Source organism: Choristoneura fumiferana, chromosome 22, assembly GCF_025370935.1.
Source record: "Choristoneura fumiferana chromosome 22, NRCan_CFum_1, whole genome shotgun sequence".
Lineage (NCBI taxonomy): Eukaryota > Metazoa > Arthropoda > Insecta > Lepidoptera > Tortricidae > Choristoneura > Choristoneura fumiferana.
Window position 1 is genome coordinate 8,462,672 of NC_133493.1, and position 24,870 is coordinate 8,487,541.

Sequence of the window (24,870 nt, forward strand, 5' to 3'; positions counted from 1 at the left end):
CAGATCGTTCTAAAAACTAAACTTAGAAAAACCTACCTACAAACTGTTTGAAAAAAGATGCGCCTTGTGGAAAAATATACCACATCTCTATCAAGGAAAGTGCACTTTCTACAAAATTATCATTTTTAAAAACCACACCTTTAAGGTGAATGGATTTTATGAGCCTAAACCGCATCTAGCCCATCAGTCTCTCAAAGGGCCGGGGTGTTGACTGGTGTCCATGGGCGTCGGTGATTGCTCTTATCAGGTGACCTGTATGCTCGTTTTCCCCCTTTTCCATAAAAAAAACTTTGATTTTTCAGGTTTGCCAGCATGACAGAGTAATAGTGGACGTGGAAAACGACCTGATGACTGAAGGCACGACAGTCCACTGGCACGGGCAGCACCAGAGAGGGACACCATTTATGGACGGCACACCTTACGTCACTCAGTGCCCTATCCCACCTGAATCTACCTTCAGGTAACTCTTCACTTTTAAGTCGGTACACTATTCACAAAGTGGTCATAGTCGTCAGTTGAGTATTGTGATTGGTTTTTTGGAGTCTTTTTGTATTTTTTATTTCAACTCAAGGTTACACACGCAGCACATAGCACGCAGCACGGATTGCTGAGGACCTGGGTTCGATTCCCAGCGCTGGTCTCTTTTTCTGGTTTTTCTGTGCATCCATGTCTCAGTTTGTATTTTCGAGTTGAGTATTGGTATGTTCTTCTGAAAATTCGTGACATTTCTTGGCTAAACATCTCTCGAAACATCTTGATAGGTTTAATGAACTATTTTTAAACTATCGCTGATGGATAGACTTTTGTCCTGTGGTTTTTAGATAGCATTTGGGATAGTCATTAAATAATTTGCTATAAAATTGAAGTCGCTTCTTATATTTACATTACTAAAAGCCCTTTTTGCTTCTATAATACTCCGGCCTTCGGAGCAGCTGAATGTATTTAGAACACGTTTTACTTCATCATAATGTTTGCTATAATATGTCACAGCTTCTATCCAGGTTCCCCACCGAATAATTGTTGGTGGGGGTGGTAAAGGCACTCCGGGAAGCTGTCATTGGACAACTCGTTACTTACAGCCCGCCGGTAGAGACCGCCTTATCATCATCATCCCAGCCTATATAAGTCCCACTGCTGGGCACAGACCTCCTCTCAGAATGAGTGAGCTTAAGCTGTAGTTCCCACGAGGGCCCAGTGCGGATTGGGAACTTCACGCACTCCATTGAATTAGTAGAGTTAGAGATTGTCTATTCATTCTTATTATCCTCAGGTACCAGTTTAACGCCTCTCACGATGGCACCCACTTCTGGCACTCGCACTCGGGCATGCAGAGAGCTGATGGGGCAGCGGGTGCCTTCATCATCAGACGACCAAAGTCACAGGATCCTCATGGAGCGCTGTATGACTACGACAGGTAAGAATTTAAAGACTAATGAAAAAAAATATTAAGAAACGAATATGGTTATGTTTTTTGGGCATTTGGATCACTGAGACATGGAGACCATACCATATTATTTTTACGTTTGACATTTCAGACTGTCATTTTAGTATCTCGAATTCTGGGACATACAATGTATAGCATCTTCGGCCTACTCAAAAATATCCTAATCGTAGCATGTGGTGCTATTTATCGAAACTACTTATAACAACCGTGGTTATTAAGTTCCAAATCATATTGGAATAAAAATATAAATTCCTGGGGACCGAACTTTCATTTGCTCGGAGTTGTCTTTGTAACATCGTGTTTTTGGACAAGATACGTACAAGTAAAAAAGTAAAACGTTAACTAAATAAATATTATATTAAAGAAAAAAAAACTGAGTCATCTAACCTGGGTTTGAACCATAGACCTCCTGTTTACAAATTCAACACTACCGCGTTCACTTTATCGATTTCGTCGATCTCGTTAGAACCCTTATCGAGATCCCCGAAAGAATTGCTCGTTTACAAATATAACTTATTCATAATATATTCATAATAAAATTTTTCGTGAGCAATAATTTTGTTCAACAAAATGTGAGATTAAAAAAATAGAAAAGTTTTCTTTTTTTGTTTATTTTTTGCGCTTTTTGGCATTTAAATACATTTAAATAAACTCTAGTCTGTGGTCAACTATAAGCAAACTACAATTCGTAAATTGTATTCAATTTCTGATTATTATAGTGCAAGCGTGCATATTTGATAGCATTCGCTTCAATTTCAGTTCTAGAAGCTCAAGTTCCCGCGGGAGACTTGTCATGCGGGCTCTAGCTTGTATTGTTTTGTGCATAATATCTAGTTTGAAACAGATGCTAGTTCACTCTGTTCATATACGTTGATGATATGGCAGTGCATCTTCAGTATTTAAAAGTTGCTATTTTTCTTGCTCGAAAATTGTTTGAATTAGTTGTAGCTTTTATGCTGCAATATACGATATTGGCTTCGCTGTTTTGTCGGAGAATAGTTTGCAAATCGGAAATTTTCACTTTTCTATTATTTTCTGTTACATTTTCTGTCATATATAGACGTTGTAGTGACATTGCTCGCTAATCCTGCCGTGAAGCAGCAGTGCTTGCACTGTTGTGTTTCGGCGTGTCTGTTGTAAGACAGCCGGTGAAATTACTGGCTCTTGAGGTATCCCATCTTAAGCCTCTAGGTCGGCAACGCATCTGAAATTCCCCTGGTATTGCAGGTGTCTATAGGCGGTGGTGATCTCTTACCATCAGGAGACCCACTTGCTCGTTTGCCATCCAGTTGAATAAAAAAAATACAAGGAATAACCGACCATGGTACCTATGTCAAAATATACGCTATACTTAGTTCATACCTACGATTAAGTATTCCTGAGGAATAATTCCTCCCTTCTCCTTGTTGTGCGGCATTATGTGGACATTATCTAATGATCAATTCGGGAGCGATTAATGTACAACCTATAATTGTCTACCCAAACCGAAATGAACGGCAATAATGTATGAATTGATAATTCGTGATTTAAAGGCAAATGAGAGATTGAGTTGTCCGTCATACATTCTGAATCGACAAACGAACGGTCCTATATTAACCAAACCGGTCGATTTGATAAGTCTCCAATAACGCTATGCTTTTGGGGAAGTTATCAGTATTGTACAACATTGATGAAATTTGACTATTGATGAAACAGGAGATAGGTACTTTGTTTGTCAGAAATTAAATATTGTGATTGTGAGTCGAATTGGATTCACTACTAGTGTTTAAATTGATTTGAAATTTGATAGTTACGACGATAATGCTAGTACGGCTAACAAAAAATAAAAGTCAGATTTTTTTTTTATTAAAAATATTAGTTTATTAAAACTAAATAAAAAGAAAGAAAGAAAGAAAATACATTTATTTATCGCCATAAAACAAACATAGAAACAAACATAGAACAGATAAAGACATACATGACGCTAAATAGGTCCCCACTCAGCATAATGCCACTACGCATACAAATAAAAAAATAACAATGAATAAAACTTTACTATGAACTAAATACTTAAACTTACTTAAATAAATCTAAAAAAGGCCCCCGTGGTATGATGCCCAAAAGGCTGGCAGCATTCCCTCGTTGAATGGCGATGGCGATTCGTTGAGAGAGATTAGCTGCTAGCCCTTTTGGTCTCCAGTAGTGTCGACGAGGCGCTTTTGCACTTCTATTAAAAATGAACTTTTTACAATAATTTTTTTCCGGGAAAATCTTAGAAGGGACGACAATAAACAAATTACATACAGACAAAGTCACAGATAACAGCTAGTTTTTTACATTTCCCTTGTTTCCAGCCGTTTGTGTGTGCGTGCGTCAGCTGTTGGAGTCATTAAATTCAATAAACGTGATGGATGGCCGCGAACTTCAGGAACTGTCCAAGTTTGGTCATAAAAAGTTTATACGAGTTCCACTTTGCATGGAAGCAAATATAAAGGCATGGTAACCAAATGGTTAGGTTTATCGCTTCGCAAGCAGTTGTGGGATGGAGATCCAAACCCCAATTAATTAAAAAAAAACTTGATGCCTACAACGCTATAAATTTAAAGTTAGACAGACAAAAGGCGGCTGAATCATCCTATTTTGGCCCTACAACATCATTCGGCAATACAATAGGCAGGACATAAGCATAAAAAAACAAGTAGCCGTTAGGGCTGAAAAGGTCTCGAATAGAGACTGCGGATCGGGAAGCGCAGCGTGGGACGTCCACCAACGAGATGTACGAGTACGGATGACTTGGTTAAAGCCACGCGGGCTCACTATGGATGCAGGCGAGGCGCTTCCAATTAAAACAACTGGAGGTCTATGGGCCTATGTCCGAATTGTCCAACAGTGGACGTCCTACGGCTGATATAGTGATGATGAAGACGTTTAATGTTGAAAAAATCCTTCTTCTTAAAATGCCACAGTTAACGAAAACTTGGTACTTGCATCTACCGCTAGCTTGGAACTCTCCCCATGTCAATCCGGACATGGTGAAACTATATAAGGGTTCCATTCTTATAGGACTAGGTATGAAACCCTTAATGTTGACGATAAGGACTTAAAATTAAAATTATATTCATCATCCCAGCCTATATATACTTCCCACTGCTGGGCACAGGCCTCCTCTCAGAATATGTTTTCCTTCAATCACCGTAAAGCTCGTGGTAAATTTCAAATGTAATTTTGCACATGAATTTCGAAAAACTCAGAGGTGCGAGCCTCTTCTTCAGAGGCCATAGGTCATACCACTCGGCCACAACGGCTTTTTAAATTTTTACCTATTGTTTCGTTCTTATTTCAGATCAGAACACGTAATGATAGTGACCGATTGGATCCACGAACTGTCTGTAGCCATGTTTACTGATCACCACCACTCCAAAGGTGACAACAAGCCTCCAACCCTCCTCATCAACGGTGTGGGTCGCTTCAAAATCTTCAACGGAACGAAGCCTTTCTACATGAGGACAGCTAGGTTCAACGTGGAACAGGTAAGGGATTTGTAAAAAAATCGGTCAAGTGCGAGTGCGAGCTAAATGAATATAATACAAGCTTTTTTGCTGGCGGTACTTTTTGCCCCTGGTTACCAAAGTATAGCGGCCACAATACATTATCTGTGAAAATTTCAAGTGTCTCACTTTTACGGCTTTAGAAGAGCCCTGTGCCAGACGGACAGACAGACAGACAGACAGCGGAGTCTCAGTAATAGGGTCCCGTTGGCACCCTTTGGGTACGGAACCCTAAAAAGGGAATGGGTTTGTCTTCTTACATTATCAACTAGTTTGCAGGCTCAGCTTGGTCAACGTTGATAAACGTTTCATCAAAGAACCGGTCTGAAAACTACGCTGGAAACCAAAATCAGCATTTTCTAAAACCAGTACCATTGTGATCATGATTGTCATGATGTGGACCCACATAACGCTTAATTATATCGTCTTGTGTGCCTAATTTTTAACCCCCGAAGCAAAAAGAGGGGTGTTATAAGTTTGACCGCTATGTGTGTCTGAGTCTGTCTGTCTGCCTGTGGCACCGTAGCTCTTAAACGGGTGGACCGATTTGAATGCGGTTTTTTTATTTTAATCAGGTTTTCTAGCGACGGTTCTTAGACATGCTTCATCAGTTTAGCCGTTTTTGAGATATTGAACTTTGATCACTCATAGTCAAAATACCACAAATAGGACTTATCACGCTAAAAAACACAGTAATATTTACCTCGACGTTTCGACCACATTACAGTGGCCGTTGTCACGTGTAGACTGCTTTTAATTCTATCGTCTTATGTTCCTAATTTTCATATATTTTATTGTAATTGGTTCCTATCCTATCGCATTTTAGTAACTTGGCTGTTTTTCAAATGAGGGTTAACTTTAACGTAGACGTTTCCGAGAGAAAAATTACTTCTATTACTAATGGCGTAAAGGCTTTGTAAGCTGTTAGCCTCACGAAATATTTACGTTAACAAAGTTCCTGGCTCCGCCATTTTGAAAAATTTCCAAAAAAGTGTAAAAAAATTACATATTATTTTAGAATCTGCTTACAAAATTTCACAATAGTAGGTTGTAAAATTCGGACAGCAACAGGTACTCTTCACGCTAAAACGGCTGAACGGATTTAGATGAAATTCGGTACGTAGATAGTTGGACGTCTGGATAAACACATATGTAGGCTATTTTTACGAGTATTCCGATATTTTCACGGGATTGGAATCAACATGGTCATGAAATTTAGCACGTTATTTCTAATACCATATAATGTCATACCACGATGTAATTTTTGTGAATTCTTATGCGACTTTAGTAAACCTAATTAGTAGATCGAATGATTTACGCCTGCAAAGCTGCGGGTAAACACAAGTAAAATATAAACTCAAAACACTACCAAACGAAAACAATTCCTCCACAAAAATTACCTTCCAATCGATCTCCGAACCTGAAAAAAACAATCAATCACAGCAGCCTGTTCTTGTTCAAATTTGCCATATGAAACCCGCTCTTATTTTTAGGGCTACAAGTACCGTTTCCGCGTGATCAACGCGGAGTTCCTGAACTGTCCCATCGAGATGTCGGTGGACGGCCACAACATCACTGTCATCTCTTCTGATGGATACGATCTGGAACCTATCACTGGTGAGTCATTTAGTTTTATTTATAGAAGAAATTAAAAATGTACCAGTGTTAGTTCGTAATGATGACCAGATGGTGCCAAAGGAAAATCAGACCGCCAATTTGCTGCGGAACCATTTCGTAACCTGCGCCTTTTTTTTCTTTTTAAACCCAATAGGTGACGCCTAAAACAAGCCGTGGTGGCCGAGTGTTTTGACCTATGGCCTCTCAAGCAGAGGATCGTGGGTTCAAATCCCGGCTCGCATCTCCAAGTTTTTCGGAATTCATGTGCGAAATCACATTTGAAATTTACCACTAGCTTTACGGTAAAGGAAAAGATCGTAAGGAAACCTGTACAAACCTGCGAAGTAATTCAATGGTGTGTGTGAAGTTCCCAATCCGCACTGGACCCGCGTGGGAACTACGGCCCAAGCCCTCTCATTCCGAGAGGAGGCCTGTGCCGCAGTGGGACGTATATAGGCTGGGATGATGAGGTGACACCTTGTTGTCACCTCTATTGCTAATAGAAATCAGAATTTTCCTGGCAAAACATAAGAATCGCGAATTTCATAGTGCCTGAATTTTTATTTTATCTTAAGTCGATAGTTGTGAGAGAAAATATATTATATTATAAAAAACTAAAGAAATATATTTTATAATTTTGACATGAAGTAGTAAGTCACGACAAATACTACTCTGTTGTTCGTTTCCCTCATGCTTCACTTACAAACTTTGTAAAAGATAGCACAATATTACCTGAGAGACAAAAAGGTAACCAACATTATTCAAATGATAACGTATCACAAAACAAATCTTAATGCACCCACAGCAATAGCGTGCAAGGCAAAGCCATTTTTAAAACGACTCTTTCCCAGACAAAATAGCTCATTATTTCTACTTGCTATAAAAATCTATTGTCATTCGTTTATCTTTATTAAACAACTTTTTTTATATAAAAGCGCATGATCTACATCACAATTAGGTGTACTAAAGCTCCCGAGGGCACAAATTACAAAAAACAACCTTCAAAGCTTGGCCATGAAACATTTTCAGACTCCGTCCAAATAACGTTACCCTGGTGCCACAGAAATATTAGAAAACAGAAAGCTTTATAATACGGATGGGCTCTTTAACAGGAGCAAATAATTAATACATAGATCATACAACTGAATGATGTAGTACTGAAACTTTAAAAAATAATAAAGTCTTTAGATTTTCCCTTTTTCATAAAAATGTAATATGTAGTATTATCAATGTACAGTCAACCAATTTGATTTCTAGGCTACCACAGAACCTAGTCGTAACGACATTATACGTCTTTTGATAAACATTGTAACAGAGAATTGAAATTATTTACTATGATAAAGTTCCATGGTGGCTCAGGAATCAAATTGGTTGACTGTACGTCACTTTACATTGTTTCTTCGATTAAACTTTACAGTGTAGAAATAATGAAACTCATTAATCATCATCATCATCCCAGCCTATATACGTCCCATTGCTGGGCACAGGCCTCCTCTCAGAACAAGAGGGCTTGGGCCATAGTTCCCACGCGGGCCCAATAATATGATAATAATTGTAATTAAATGTTGTCGAATGTTTGTCAAAAATATATAGTCGTTTAATGTCAATGAATAAAAACATCTCTGCAAGATGAAGCGATGGCAGGCCTTTCACTAGGTGGAATGACCACAGCAAGGACAACCGGTGGATTCAAATGGCGATTTATGGTTCATTTTGGCGTTCTAAAGGGGACGTCTTTGTTTACCAGTTCACGTCTTCCAGTTTCCTCGCAAGTGATACTATCTCTACTAATGCAATTGAATGTGAACTTTCTTCCCCAAAACGATGCGTATTCACTTTGGAATTTACGACGTTACTCTGAAAAAAAAAAAAACATGTTTCTCTAACAAAGCGAGAAAACGCGAAAGAACTTAATTGAAACTTTTGTCGACTCGTTATAAATGTAGGGAGGTGCGTGTGAGTCAAGTGGGGTTCCGTAGGATGCTTTAGAGGTGGTTTTAAAAGGAAAATAGCGGCCACAAAGTAATTTTTGAGGTAAATTTAAGTAGTACTTAGTGTTTGGAAACATAAGTTGATTTAATTAAGATTTCGCACTCCCAGATCAAGTGTCAACTCAAAAAAAACCTTACCATTTTAATTAAGACTTTCCACTAGTTGAATGAATTAGAGGTAAGAGAACCTGATTACGAAGCTTGGGGTCCCGGGTTCGATTCCCGTGTTGGGGCAGATATTTTTATGAAAAATACAAATATTTGCTCTCGGGTCTTGGGTGTTTAATATGTATTTAAGTATGTATCTATGTATATAAGTACCTATGTTTTTCCGTTGCCTAGTACCCATAACACAAGCTTTTCTTAGCTTACTTTGGGACTAGGTCAATTGGTGTGAATTGTCCCGTGATATTTACGTGCAGAACGATCGGTATCCGGGGCCAAGCCAAGTTGTTTTCAAAGGGAACCGGAGGTTGTCGTAAGTGCAGAAATATCGGTGTCCGGGGCCAAATAAAGTTATTCTCATGCAAGTCGTCGTAAGTGCAGAAAGATCGTTGTCCGGGGCCAAACAAAGTTGTTCTCAAAGAGAGAAGTGTAAGTCGTCGTAAGTGCAGAAAGATCGGCGTCCGGCTTAACCAAAGGTACAATTCATTCAGAGAAGGTCATCGGAATCCGGTATAAACACAGCCAGGTTGTTATTGTTCTTTCTTTAAAAAAATATGGCTCTGTCCATTGGAGGACAATTTTGCCGTCAGTGTAGGTTTTGCCGTTGTACGGTAAAAAAATCTATAAAACGAAATAATGAGAGGTAATGGTGGATGAACGATGACAGCGCGAATCCTATTCAAAACTTCTACTATAACTTGTTGTCTCGTAAAATTCACAGCCAGGTTATTTTACTTGATTCAGCTCAATACAATATTCGTCGCAAAACAAGCAAGAATGACAATTTACAGTAATGACACTTTACCGGCACTGTCAGTGCCAGATGTCAGGATTGCCGATCCAAATCAAACTGTAGTATAATCCACGCGTAAATTGTGAAGAAATCTAAAGTCACGCAATTTACACCAATGTCAAATGAAGGTCATTGCTTATTTGTTAAATAATAAATTCATTACATTATATTAAAATTAAATAACTACATAAAACGAGTTAAAAAGCATTTATCTCGAAATGGTTTTCGATTTACTATACATTGCAAAAAATAGACATCCCCAATTTAAAATGGTAAATTATTATGAGTTGATTCTGTGTTGATCTAGGAGCCAGTATAATGGGACCTTTGAAAAGGGCATGACGCATTAGGATTTTAAGTTAAGTTTTTTTTTATATTATTAAAGTACCTAGTAATTATAGTTACACGTGTTTGTTATTAAAGTTCTAACATTGTAATGATGTTTTAAATAGTTTGTCCTTAGATGAATGATTGGTAAGAGTTTGTCCATTGTGTTTTAATGAATTTACTGTTTGATTTCGCAGTTATTTGAAAATTAATCTGGTTTTGCAGCGCGAAATAAAATATTTTTTATTTACTAAAAAAACATATTGAGCTACTAGCTATTTCCCTGGACTTTGTCTGCGAACAATTTATTTATCGCGCGCTGGCGGGAGCTATTACTATATTTATATATTTCGACATTTACTAAATTACTAACGAACATCGTAATTGTTTTGATTTTTTTTAAATCTGTATATTATTCAACGGAACCCTAAAAACAATAACTCAGTTTTTACGATCTTTCCTATAACAATTTTGGCAAATTGGTGTTACTAATTTAGAAAACTGGGTGTCTTTTATTTGGGTCGTAATTTAGGATTTGTTTTTTTATTGTGGCTATTGGTTTTAGTAACTAGGCAACTGAGCTTTGCTGGATTTCATTACTTTTCAACCGACTTCGAAAAAGGAGGAGGTTCTCAATTCGTCTGTATGTTTTTTTGTGTTTGTTACGCGATAACTCCGCCAATAGGGAATATTACTGCAATTTTATCCCGTCACAGTGCAGCACTAGCACATACCTATATTTATGGATTATGTTTTTTCAGTATCTTAAATGTCCGTAGGTTGCCGTAATATCATATTATTTCAATTATTTTATTGGAAATATAGCTCTATCGCTACTATACAATACAATACAATACAATACAAAGACTCTTTATTGTACACCAGACATAGTAAGCGATACAGAAAACAAATTATTAAAATTACAAGGTGAGCAATAGGCGGCCTTATCGCTTAAGAGCGATCTCTTCCAGGCAACCTTTTTTACAGAAAGAAGGAAGGACTAGTTTACAACAGGTGGTACTATCGATGTAAATATCATTTATTTTCTTAAGTAAGTACTCATAATAAATATGTTATGATTTCTATAGGTATTAATACTCTTTGGTCATGATCCGTCATGGCGACAAAATTTAAGGGAACTGACGTTGTCATGGCGGAGCTAAGAGCTTTGCCTAATATGCCCTATTATGGGCCGAATTTCAAAATTATTTTTTTGTTCTAAAGGACATCCATTCGAGGTGGTCCCATTGTCACCAAGTTAGGATCTGATAATGGGATTTTAGAGAAATCGAGGGCAACCCTCAAATTTTAAAAGCACACCTATAGTGGTTTTGGCATTTTTAACACCAAGTCAAGTACTTATATTCAAAAAGTATCTATAATTTGGTGAACTGGACCTGATAAAGAAGACCGTAGGTAGGTACCGGCACTCTGTTATAAAATAATATAACTATACCGTGTTTGAGCTTAATGGAATCGTTGTGAGATGCACTTTTTCTATAAATCACTAAAAATCATAATTTTGAACATATTGTTAACTTTCATGATTGTCATAAAATTTGATTTTTTTTTAATAAGAATTTGACGTGGGGTCTCAGCAGGCTATATAAGATGTAGAGTAGTGCTTACTATCAGATAGATAGCAGATGGTAGGACCTTGTGCAAGGTCCGCCCGGATTGCTACCACCATCTTGCTCGCTAATCCTGCCGTGAAGCAGCAGTGCTTGCACTATTGTGTTTCGGCGTGGAGAGCAAGACAGCCGGTGAAATTACTGGCACTTGAGGTATCCCATCTTAGGCCTCTAGGTTGGCAACGCATCTGCAATCCCCCTGGTGTTGCAGGTGTCTATGAGCGGTGGTGATCTCTTACCATCAGGAGACCCACTTGCTCGTTTGCCATCCAGTCGAATAAAATAAAATAGCAATTTTTTTAATAGAGTTTATTTTGAACATAATGGTACAGTCACCAGCACCAATATCTGACACAACAAAGCGTGCATAAATATATCTGATACGACTTTATTTCTAGGATATTTTTGCACACTTCACTCGGGCAGATACTAATAAGTACCTGGGCGACCGAGCTTTGCTCGGGCTAAAGCTTGATAATAAGCGTTGTCCCAGAGATAAGACCAAGCTAGATCGATTTGTCATCCCCGAAAACCCCCATATACCTAATTTCATCGTTATCGTTGGAGCCGTTTCCGAGATCCCCGAGATATTATATACAATACAAGAATTGTCCGTTTTAAGGTATTAGATAATGAAACGAAAAAATATTTCAGAAAACTTGGTTCCATACAAAAATTACATAATGCAGTGAATAACTGTATGAGACGGCGTCAAAACCTCTAGACTTTTTATAGGATCTTTGTGATAAAACTTATCTGTAGTCTACTGTCTAAAGAAATATTTAGATTCAGCAGTCTGTTTTTGCCTTTGAAGGAAGTCTTCTCTCTTCTTCTTCTTTTTCAACCTTTCACCACCCAATGCTGAGTGTAGGTCTCTTCTAATGCACGCCATTCTTCCCGGTTTTGCGCCTTTCGCATCCAGTCCTTTCCTTTCTTTGTCCTTTCTTTGAAGGAAGTAAAAATATGCTTTTACAACGAGGGCGCTATCTTAATTTGCGGTTTATCGCATAATGGTATCTTAAGTGGATGAGTTAATTTCCAAAAGTCTCTATGCCTAATTTCTAATAATGAGCTTGTGTTATAATACTGGTTGTAATATTGTACGTTATCAGCGTTAGGTACTGTCAAAGAAACTGAATCGCGCACCAGAGTGGAAATTGTGCTACTGATATCAGTTTGACATTTCATACATCTGTAAAAGACCTCACAGCGCGATTAATTAGAAAAAGGTCCCAAATCTAACCCAACCAATTTTTTGACTGTACTTCCTGTAGCTTAATTAAAAAGAGTGCGAATGTTAAACTTGTGGGTTGAACGCTAGCTGAAAGGTATTTTTGTACCATTTTTTTATGTATTTAGCATTTTCTATAAACTGAATAATTCACATAGTACTAAAATAGTTTCTTTAAAGCAGATTTGCATACGTAGTCTGCTATTACGTCTGTCCGACATTTTCATTTCAGTAGCAATTTTCATAAAGTTTCGGAACCGCATCCTAGTCACAGGTGCGATGTTACGTAGACGACATAAATGGAAGATTGTTCACTCTACAAAAATGCGATAGACGTAATGATTTATACCTAAACTGTGGCAAGCCTTGCTTGAGTTATGACTACATAAACACGACATAGAAAAATATAAAAGATATATTCCTCAACAGCTGGATGTTTAGGTACCTATTTATCAACCATGAATACAAATAAAAGTGAAACATATACAGATCCTAAATTACTGTACTTAGAGACTTAAAAGTTGGCAGATATATTCCAAGGATCATAATTAGGTATAGTTTAGTTACAATTAAAATTGATTATTCTAAATTCCAACGAGACCCAGCCTTTTCACTTTCTCACGAAGACACATAGGTACAGTCAAGTGTAAAAATATGAACTTATTCAAAGTTTCAAAAATAAGTACCACAGACTCTGATTCCGACGCAATAAGGCCGTAGTAACATATTTTTAAGTGGTTCGAATAGATACTTGTTTTTGCACTTGACTGTACATGAGAGATTTATTTACATTTAACTTTTTATATTACCAGCGTTTTGAACATGAAACTACCGTGAGACTCACTCATATTAAATGATATTGTAACGGATAACTTACGTCTTAAACCGAGTTACGAAACGTACGTAATACTCGTAGTTTCGTAACTCGGTTTAAGACGTGAGTTATCCGTTACAATATCATTTAATATTACCAGCGTTTTCAGAAAGACTATCATTGCCTAGAAGAATGCGCCGCAAGAAGCTTGGCAAAAAGTATTTTTATCAAAACAAAAATTATACTACACTAAAGGCTTTCATAGACCAGGGCCCTATTTAACCACGCTGCCACGGACAGGTGCGACTACTAGGTACTTTCATAGAGAGCCATATTGAAAATACGAGTACAATTGTAACGCCAACCTGACGCAGTTTTAATCTCATGTTAAGACTTACGGACAAATCTACAAATAAATGTAGACTAGGAAAAAATTAATTCTTATTTCACAACATAATTATCATTAAATTTTGATACAAATAATAGATTGTTACTCGGTACTATGTCACTGACAATTGTCACGTTTTAGTGAAATAGGGGGCAGGTAATACTCCGATCGATTCTCGTTAGTGTCTATTGAACTAATATTATGGCCTGAAATAAATGATTTTTATTTAATTTATTATTTTCTCTTTTTGGTAAGGAATGAAGAAGAACGATGAATATTTTACTAGCGTTAATCACACGTCTATTTAACGTCGAGACGACTGAATTTCAAAGGACCTTTTGTTGAAAATTCTCTTAATGAAATAAATTAGACTGGACGTTTTAATAGTGCACAGTGGTCATTCTTATCTGTAATTTATTTTTGTCGGTGGAAAATTTAAATTATTCTCCATTGTCTGGCAGATCTTTTGAGCTTTCATGTTGGACATTAATTGCATTAAAGGAAGCCAAAAGCGATGCAATTTACAATTTATTTTTGTAATAATCATCATCATAATCATCGTCACCATCCCAGCCTATATACGTCCCACTGCTGGGCACAGGCCTCTCAAAATGAGAGGGCCCGAGCCGTAGTTTCCACGCGGGCACAGTGCGGATTGGGAACTTCATACACACCAATGAATTGCTTCATATGTTTGTACAGGTTTCCAAATACTGTTTTCCTCCACCATAAAGATCGTGGTAAATCTTAAATGTTACTTCGCAGATGAATTTTAAAAAACTCAGAGGTGCGAGCCCGGGTTTGAACTAACAAACCTCTGTTGGGAGGTCATAGGTCAACCAACTAGGCTACCAACCTTTTTCGAATTTTGGTAACCAAGAATTTTAATTTCAAATTAAACTGTAGCAAAATAACTTAACCAACAAAAAGTTGGAAAACCCCCGACATTGTCACTTCAAAGTTAAATATCTCGAAAACGGCTGAACTGATTTTGATAAAACATTTGATTAAACCATTGCTAGAAAATCTGCTTTCAAATAAAAAACCGCATTCAAATCGGCCCACCCGTTTAAGAGCTACGGTGCCGCAGACAGACAGTCAAACTTATAACCTCTCTTTTTGCGTCGGGGGTTAAACACAGACCTAGATGGTGTCTGCAAATTGTACCCAAATATTTCAGCAGATGCTTGGGTTCGTATGATTGGCTGTATTATTGTTGTGATGTGTTTTTTTATGTCAATAAATGTTGTGCGTTTGAGTTTGAACACCCTTTTACAACATCGTTAGTACAACTGTTAGTTCAAGGACTAAGAATTAGGAATGTATTCCTTACACTGATCAAAAGAAACTAGTTCACTAGGATACGTCAACTTTTTTTTACAGCCCCCGCACCAATATCTAAAATGACAAATCGTTCATATAAATATCTGATACGACTCTATTTTTAAGTGCTTGTGGATCGTGTCTGATATTTGGCACGCTCCGTTGTGGCTGCAGGTGACTGTACGATGGGAAACCACAAAATCTTTTATCTACACCCATACAGTAAATCCTCCATTTGATGCGTTCAAAAACCATGGATATTGACCAGCATTAGTGAAACAGGCCCTTAATGTATCGAATGTAATGCTAACAACTATATTGAATATTTAAATTTGAATTATGACATTGGATTATAATATAATTGAACACGGCAGTATCGTAATGTTTATTACGACACCGAAATCGATGTCGTAACGTAATAGAACATTACCGCACCGGAGGGGGGCGCAGCTTCATCTTCGGGCGCAGGAGCTCGTGGGGCAGACATAGTTCTGGTTGCAATGCAGATCATTCTCAATGGTACGCATGATAAAGAGGATTTAATATATGGATGTAGATAAAGTAATGTATGCAACTGTACGTAATTAGGCCTTAGTACGTAACAGTAGCCTAAACTATTGTTTCGTTTCAAAAATATATAAATGTTTAATTTTATATCTGAGATGAGACCAATATCTCTATATTATACCGGGTGTGGCCTGTCATACGAGCAAAAAATTAAAACATAGATCGTCCTTGTCAAACTGAACAACATTAGTTCAGCGACTTTTACAAATAATGGAGTCTTTGAATTTTCCTTTTTTCATACAAATTAAATACTGCTATCAATGTACGCCATCCTAGAACCCAACTGACGTCGCCTGTCACGCTACAAACATCAATCATTTTGCTTTACATTGCTTCTTCGTATAAACTTATGTGTAATAAAAATTAAAAACTAATTATTTTTAAAAGTTGCTGAACTAATGTTGTTCAGTTTGAGGAGTATGATCTATGTTTTAATTATTTGCTCATATTACAGGCCACAACCGGTATACGAGTATTATTGATATCATAACGTTCCGTTAGTTAATTAAGCATCAACAACCTGTAATTAAATTTTCCTTGGCATTTGCCTACCGATATCATCTTGCGTTGCCTCATACCTAAAACTAATAGTTAGCACTAACTCCGGCAAGACAAATATAGAGCGTACAACTTTGCGTATTCAAAGTAGAGGTGCTTTTTACAGGGGACGTTACTATTGCGACACGACTTTAAATGCACTAATAAATAGCTTAGGTGTAGAGTATAGTACATTGTGCATTAAGGGGCGCAAGAAGGGGATTACTAACGAGAGGCTTTTAATGAATCGAGTTTGTAATACCCATACGGCCTGTAATACACACAATGACTTTAATCACATTACGAGGAAAAAATGCAAAATATCTAATTATTTTGTGTCCAAACACTTCACAGCTAAGCAAAAGAAAGAGGCTAAGAAAACAACTGAATAAAATAATACAGGGGGGCTACTACAAAATTCGAAAATCGAAGTTCGTATCGTACTTCGAATTTCATGGTAGCCCCACTGATTGTCACTTTTTTCGAGTCGTCTGCCATAGATAATACTAAGAACCGTGTTTAGTTTAGAATTCAAATAGTCTTACGGCCAGATTATTCCAACATGCTAAAAAATATTGACTAAAATTATTGCAAAACAATTTGATATAAATTAAAAATATAAAAATAACGAAGTTTCATGAAGCGTGGCAAATTTCTATGGTGTAAAATTAGGTTATTATAGCTAAGTTTTAAAGATGTAAATAAAACGTTGGCCGACTTGAAACCTCTTTAGTCTGAAATGACGTACCCACTAACTTTTTAAAGCTAAAGTCATAACTCCCTTGGGGAGTAAAACTATACGTAAATCCTTAATTCCCGCGGGAGCAATTGAGGCCATTGTCCCTTAGTATACAGGCATGGAATAACATCATTGACGAGCAAGTGTGATGAAAAAGTTATTAGCGTCATCATCATCTAAAGCAGGAGTTTTCAACCTTTTGGTTAACACCACCTTTTGTGATGCCGTCTCTATTTGTTTTGTTCGAATAGACGGAGACGGCATCACATTTAACCGTCAGTTAACACTAATCAATGGATGGTGAAACAGCCCCAAAGCGTTCATCAAAGTTTCACGGCACACCAGTATAAAATAGCCAAGTGCGAGTCGAACTGTAGGGCTACTACGAAATTCGAAACTCGAAGTTCGTGTCGTGCGGTCCCTCTCGCTCTCGTATTAAATAGTATAAGTGTCAGAGGGACCGCACGACACAAACTTTGAGTTTCGAGTTTCGTAGTAGCTCTGCTGGCGCGGGATTCTACCCGCCCCGCCATTCCTTCCGCTCCGTTACCATAACAACCTAACAACGCGGTCGCACACACGCCGCGTGTCAGTTGTTTTCGTACTATTTTCTCATTAAAATAGCTATTCATGACTTTAATGAAGCATACACTTCGCGGCAATCGCGGCACACCTGAAAGTATGTTAACGCGGCACGCGGCACCGGTTGAAAACCTCTGATCTAAGGCTATATAACGTCCCACTGCTGGGCACAGGCATTTGATTGTCTATTACTCGTTCCTACAGTAAATTATCAAAAATTTTGATATTTAACAGCCGTGGTGGTCAAGTGGTTTGGCCTTTTGCCTTTCAAGCTTTTCGTGGGCTCAAACCCGGATATTTGGGAACTTGTGAGCGAAATCATTTTTTTTTAATTTATCATGAGCTTTTTGGGGTTAAAAACATCTTGAAAAAACCTGCACAACCTGTGGAGCAATACAATGGTGTACCTAAGTGAAGTTTGATTCGCACTTTTAACTAGGCCTGCGTGGAAATTACGGCTCAAGTCCTCTAGTTTTGAGAGGAGGCTTGTACGGTACCCGGGTGGAACCTATGTGCTACTTATGCCATGTTGACATCCCATACATCCTGCCAAAGACATCATAGCGAAATTAAATATGAAAAGGTTCCACCCTGGTGCGTGATTCCGTTTCCTTGACTGTACGTAGCAATGGAACGTATATGGAGCAGTGGCGAAGCGTCCATATTCAAATTCAAATGATTTATTCAGTAAATAGGCCGCAATGGGCACTTTTACACGTCATTTTTTAAACTACCAGCGCTTTCGGAAAGACCATCATTGCCAAGAAGAATGCGCCGCAAGAAACTTGGCAGAAAGTCATAGAACTCTATTCCCACCGGCTTGCCCAATATTTACAAAATAGAACAACAAGACATACAGAATTTATGAAAGACGTTAGTGATCTTTGCTTCGGCTTTACCACGGATATATCTGACGCCACTGATATGGAGGTAGATGATTTAAAAGCGACTGATATTCCTCCTGATGGGCTGGCCACATTGCTCAAAGACCAGATAATCGTTGGGGGAGAAAGTCCTTTAGTGACCACGAAAAGGAAGACGAAGCGTTGGCAGGCCTCCCACTACATAGATAGTGAAAGTTGCGGGCAACCGGTGCATGCAAGTGGCGAGTTGTCGTTCATTGTGACGTTCTAATGGAGAGTAGAGTTGCGCCCGCTCGGTCTTTAAAGGGAGCGCTCCGATCTCGGTCAATCGGTCAAATGAACTAGTTCGGTCTTTTAGTTCCTTTAGCTCCGAGCGGCTCCGACCGAAACAGGGAAAGGGAAAGGGAAGGGAGCGAGTTAAGACTCGAATCGGTCATGAACTGAACTGGGAGCTAAAGATCGGAATGTTAAAAAATAAGGAGTATAATAAAAATATTACGTTGTAATCAGATAAAAAAATCAAATATTTATTTGTTGTCGTAGTGTTTAAGTAGGTACTTTTGTTTATTCGGGTTTCTAAGTATTGTTCTTTGGTATCATCAAACAAGCGGACAATGTAAAATGTAAAATAAATGCGTCTCCCTCGCACTTGAGCAGGATACGCTGTGAAATAATACTATTTGTCTCGTTCACATCGACCGAGCACCGCGCCACGCCGTCCGCTCCGCTCTTTACCTATTCGTTTCCTCGTTCACTCGCTCACTCCCAGCTCCCACTCCGTTTTAGCTCCAGAGCCAAAGGGGCGCGGACCGAGACCGAGACCGATTAAGATCGTTTACGAGAAACTAGTTCTTTTCAGTCCGCGATGGGAATTCATTCTTTTTAGTTCTTAGTTCAGGACCGACTCAAGCCTAATGGGGAGGCCTTTGTTTAGCAGTGGACGTCTTCCTGCAGACGATGATGATGATAATTTAAATCGTAACGTGTAAAGCAGCTTCCCCGGGTGCGAGCAACTAATATCAATTTAGTTTGTACTCGTAGTATTGAATGTATGCAAATTTGGTTGTTCTGTCCGTCCCCGTCGGAATCCAATTATTGAACTGTTTTAATATGACGCTATCTAGTTGTTCTGATATAATACATGTATGCTAGTTGGATAAGTTGTGTGGGAATCATTTGAATTTCATATCATAATTGAAAGTCTTTTGCAAATTGGAAAGAGGGAAATTTGGTTTCGTAGTACTAGGCATTCAGTTCTCGTCAAACGCCCAGCCCGGGCGAGCGAGCGGACTCGTTGCGCCGTTTCGTTTTAGAATGGACTTCGAGGATGTTATTTGGATGTTATCGAGTTGTTTTTTTTTAACTTTAATAAAAATCAAAAAACCAGACTGCCAAAACTAAAAGGAAGAAAATAAGTCTAGTGGTCTGGAACTCTGTCAAGAAGCTCATTTAAGGTTCAACAGTCGGAACCCATTACCAAGATTTTTTGAGCTGGTTAAGATTTGAATGGGTCCCCACTGTTGAACCTTAAATGAGCTTCTTGATAGAGTTCTAGACCACTAGACTTATTTTCTTCCTTTTAGTTTAGGGCAGTCGGATTTTTTTGATTTTTTAAATTAAATGTTTTTTATTTTATAATTTTTTGATATTTCTGTGAAAATAGTAGACTAAAAGTATTATAACCCATATATATTTAGAATGGGCTAATTATTAGCTTTCATTTGATTCCCATAATTATTGTTACAATACAAAAATTTTTTTTTTATTCCTTCGCCATATTTTTTTTCGTAGACGCCATATTGAAATATTATATACCCTATGTCACTCCGACAGTTATGACGAATCCAATGATATCTCATATGTTACAATCCGTCCAGCCGTTTAGGCTGCAGCGAGGAACAAAGAAATGGACATACATACCCACATACATTCATACATACTTACATACATATATACATACATACGCTCGAAAAACATAACCCTCCTTCGGGCAGTCGGGTAAAAAATGCAAGTTTGCCGACAATCGCTAGAATGCTCGCTAGAACTCTCCTGTTTTTTTTGTAAGTATTTCCCTGTTATGTAACATTTTCTAGAATGCTCATTACAAATGAATGCACCGCATCATTTGTAATGAGCACCGTTCATCAGCACCGCAACGGTACAGTCAGCAAAGAAAAATATGAATACAGCCAAAGTGCCAAAAATATGTATACAGGACTTTATTGCCTGACCATGAACATATTTTTGGCACTTTGGCTGTATTCATATCGTTGTTGCTGACTGTACCTGCACCAAAACTTGACACTAATTTTGAACATCAAAAACAAACTGTCCCCACTCCCTGAAACAACAGCTAACAGATAGAGCAAACAATAATTCCTTCCCCACTTACTTCAATTTAGCAAATGCTTACCAAATTTAACATTTTCAGTCGAGGACACCGGATTCCCCCGCTTTGATCCTTCCTGGACATTTGAATATGTAGATTCAGGAAACGGGATGAGCCCGGTTCTGGTTCGGATGAAAGAAGCGGTGATATCTGAATTTGAACATGCGAGCTCGGCGTTGGATTTTCATTTAATTAGCACACGCCTCTGTTTTTAGACTTTTTAGTGGACGAATTAATTTTTTAAACGTGGATATAGGTAGAGTCTTGCACGATGACGCGTGCCGTGGTTGTTATTACAATGTCATTAATGTCTAATTTTCGCGAAATTTTCGTGTTTTATTAAGGAACTAGACTTTATTATGTGATGGTTTAATACTGTGTTTACATAAAAGCTGAGGCCCAGTGGTTTAATATATGGTCTATTAAGCCGAGGATCGTGGGAATCCGGTCTCACACCTCTGAATTCGAAATTAATGTGTAAAATTACATTTGAAAATTGCCACAAACTTTAGGGCAAAGGAAAACATTGCAATTAAAGCTGCTTATAATGCTGTTGTGTGTATTAACCTACCCACAAGCCCTTTCTTATAAATGATCATGCTACTATTTACACATAAAATACATTAATGCACATTAATGGAAGGTATATTAGTCCTCCTATTATTTAGAAAATACACTACCCACATGTAAAGTTCCCAACGCGTACTGAATACGCGTCAGAACTACAGCCCAAGCTCTCTTACTGTGAGAAGAGGCCTATGCCCAGCAGTAGGATGTATATAGGTCAAGGATGATAAAGATGAATGACATTGCAGAGCATTTATCTTTAAACGCACTGTACAAAAACACTTAATGTATAGTCAACGAAACTAAATACACTAACATCACGGTAAAATAAGTTTTTGGTAAAAATTTCATTTGTAATACAAACTTTTTTTGCTGAATGTACTTTTTGTTAACTGTACTTGCATTGTCACCCACACTACATTTGCATACCAAATTTCAAGTCGGTGCTATTAACCGTAGAAGAGTTCCATCCTGCGGAGACGATCCTGGATGGACTACCAGGATGTCACTACTAGATTATTGTATTGTGACGCTATTTACACAAGTATTCCAAATTTCAAGTCAATCTGACTACTGGAATTTATACAAATTGCAAGATTTCATTACAAACAGACAACGGGACAGGTGAAACTAAATGAAAGTTTGTAAAAAGGGACATAATGTACTTGTGTTGTGTTAGTTGGTGATAAAATATTACTCGCTTTTGGTTATGGCAGATTGCTGGATCCACGAAACATGTTGCTTAACCTGGCTTACAGAAGTTTTAAGTAAACAGTTACCTTAGTAGAGCGTCTTAACCGTTTTTAGTTATAAAACGTTATGCAGAACTAAAGTTGCCTTATGCTAAGTAGTTGACGAGAACTCAATGCTCATTTGCAAGTTAACACTATACTGCAATACTGGATGTTTTTCCGAGATGTTCAATCTTTTGTTTTTTTGATATTTGCAAGTAACGTTATAAATAGTTTATAATTGGAAATTCTACTAATATTACAAATGCGAAACTTTGTAAGCCTGTTTGTCTGTTACCTATTAACGTCTAGACAACTGAACTCCCTCCCCCCCCCACTCCCTCTCTTCTCCTACTCATGTTTTTACTGTATTTTTGATGAAATGTATTCATATTAATAAAATTTATTTCGAAACAACAACAACAACAAAAAAAACAGTTTACAAATTTCTTAAATCTAAAAGTGTATTGTGACAGTTGTGTCAAAAAAGGAGTCCACTCAGCATTAGTCGAGGCAGGAGGCCACGACGCTGGTTTTCAGTGGGTCCTATAATGAGTAGCCTTAAACTAAAAACTAAAACTAACGGGCTCGTATCTAAATATATTTGACTATTCTGTTTGTACTCGCACAGTCTCGGGTTATTTATCCTGGCGATTACCAAAACAGAAATTAGACTGACATAATTGAAAAATAAATAGTAGGTACATAGACAGAGATACTTATAGAAGATAGGCGTGGTTACACGTATGCATTGTATGTATGTATGTATGTATAAAGTTTTATTTGATTTATTAACAGAAAAATATGTATAAATGTATGTAGTGTGTTTATTATGTCAATAAATGTTGTGAGTTTGAGTTTGAACTAATTTAGATGAAATTCGGTGTGTATACAGATAGTTTTGAGTCCCTAAAGGGGAAGGGAAGGACACGACATAGTTTTATCCCCGAAAATTGCATAGTTCCTGCGCGATAGCAATACGCAAATTCTACGCGCGCAAAATCTAGTATAACAATAAATTAGTAACAGCCAGCTGTATTAGTATCTGCCACAGCGGAAAGTGCAAAAATATCTGACACGTCCTACCAGCCCTAGAAATTGAGTCGTATCAGATATTTATGCACGTTTTGCTGTGTCAATATTAGTGTTAGTAACTCAAACCATTATGATATTTCATACCACAACGAAAACAACTTATCTGTCAAAGAAAGCATGAAGATTATAAACAGTTTTCCATACCCATTGTATTCTGGTTCCTTTTGTGTTCGACATAAAATGAACTAAAGAAAATCGGAACAATATGGCTTAGCGAGACGAGCCTTTAAACTTGAGCCTTTGAAGCCTAAAACTTACGAATGCCAGCACTCGGTTGGTTAAGGTCTTGATCTTCGTAACAATGCCAGCAAGTTTTAATTGCTATAATTAAGACACTCTGTACCATAAAAACTTTAGGAGACAGTAGGCAAGATTGGGCAACGAGCAGTAGACGTTGTCATTATTCTGTCGCAAGAAATAGCCTTTTAGTCAGAAAAAAAGCAGAGATTTTAACAAATTTCAATGGAGATAAAGAAAATCACGCTGTATGTTAAAATGACCAATACACTTTATCATTTCCTAGAAAAAAAATAGTCATTTGATTAAACTCCTGAACCTTACCCGTGTGTGTCGGGTTAGAATACAACTCTCCTCTATGTCGTAAGAGGCGACCATAGGATAGAGGTTAGGTATACCATAGGCGATAGGCTAGCAACCTGTCACTATTGTACCGTTTTTGTCAAACTTAAAACCTAAAATTGCTAAAAGTGGCTCCGAAGCGGTAACGTTCGTGTGCTCTGCCTCCATTCGGGAATACAGGCGTCATGTTTGTGTGTATTTGGTGATTCGATAAAATCCTTGAAAGACGTCAGTGAGTTGACGAAATGAACTCGCAAAGTCAACTCGTATTATTATTTCACTAGCGTGTAGTTGTTGACATGTAATTTGGTATTGATTGCGACCCTGAAAAGGGCATAAGATAGTTTTATCCTGGAAGATTTAAAAGTTCCTCAAACGCTCGATAACAGAATTCTTCGCAAAACGAAGTCGTGGGCATCAGTTATGCAACAACTAACAGAGCAAACTAATTCTAAATGAAATCGTCTCCCTACAGAGCCATATGCTAATCCGAGCATGAAACTATTAGAAAGCAGAAATGGCTCATATATGGCGTTCGAATACCCGAGTTAAGCTACGTTAAGTAGTTTCCTGTTAGAACGGCTTCTAAATGGCTATAACGGGTTTGCTTTTGTTTAAGACGAGGCAATTTTGCTATTTTGGCAAATTTGCCAATTTTTCTTTCAATATTATATTCAATGAATCAGGAAGCGGAAAATACGATTATTGAAAAGTTTCGCGTTAAATTTAAGCTCCAATTTAAAGTAGTATCCAAAAATATTTTATTTTGCAAATTATTCTGAAACTATAATTATTGTCACTACAATTTTTCTTAATAAAATTGAATAGTTAAAAATTGATGATTGATTTTTGTTAAAAATTTAATTTTTAATACTTACAAAGCCTTTTTTGTCTGTACTTTTTGTTGACTGTACTTGTATTGTCATATCCATACTAATATCATAAAATGCGAAAGTGTGTTTGTGTGTTT

At 37.6% G+C, this 24,870-nt stretch overlaps 1 protein-coding gene across 3 annotated transcripts in view; it reads left to right on the forward strand.

The window, feature by feature from the left end:
• LOC141440463 (uncharacterized) overlaps nucleotides 1–24,870 on the forward strand; it is a 149,724-nt gene that overhangs the window by 71,982 nt on the left and 52,872 nt on the right. For all 3 annotated transcript variants that reach the window (XM_074104978.1, XM_074104977.1, XM_074104976.1), the window contains exons 4-7: nucleotides 303–460; nucleotides 1,271–1,414; nucleotides 4,767–4,953; nucleotides 6,465–6,588. In XM_074104978.1, coding sequence (XP_073961079.1) covers nucleotides 303–460; nucleotides 1,271–1,414; nucleotides 4,767–4,953; nucleotides 6,465–6,588 — 613 coding nt within the window. The remainder of the gene's footprint in view (nucleotides 1–302; nucleotides 461–1,270; nucleotides 1,415–4,766; nucleotides 4,954–6,464; nucleotides 6,589–24,870) is intronic.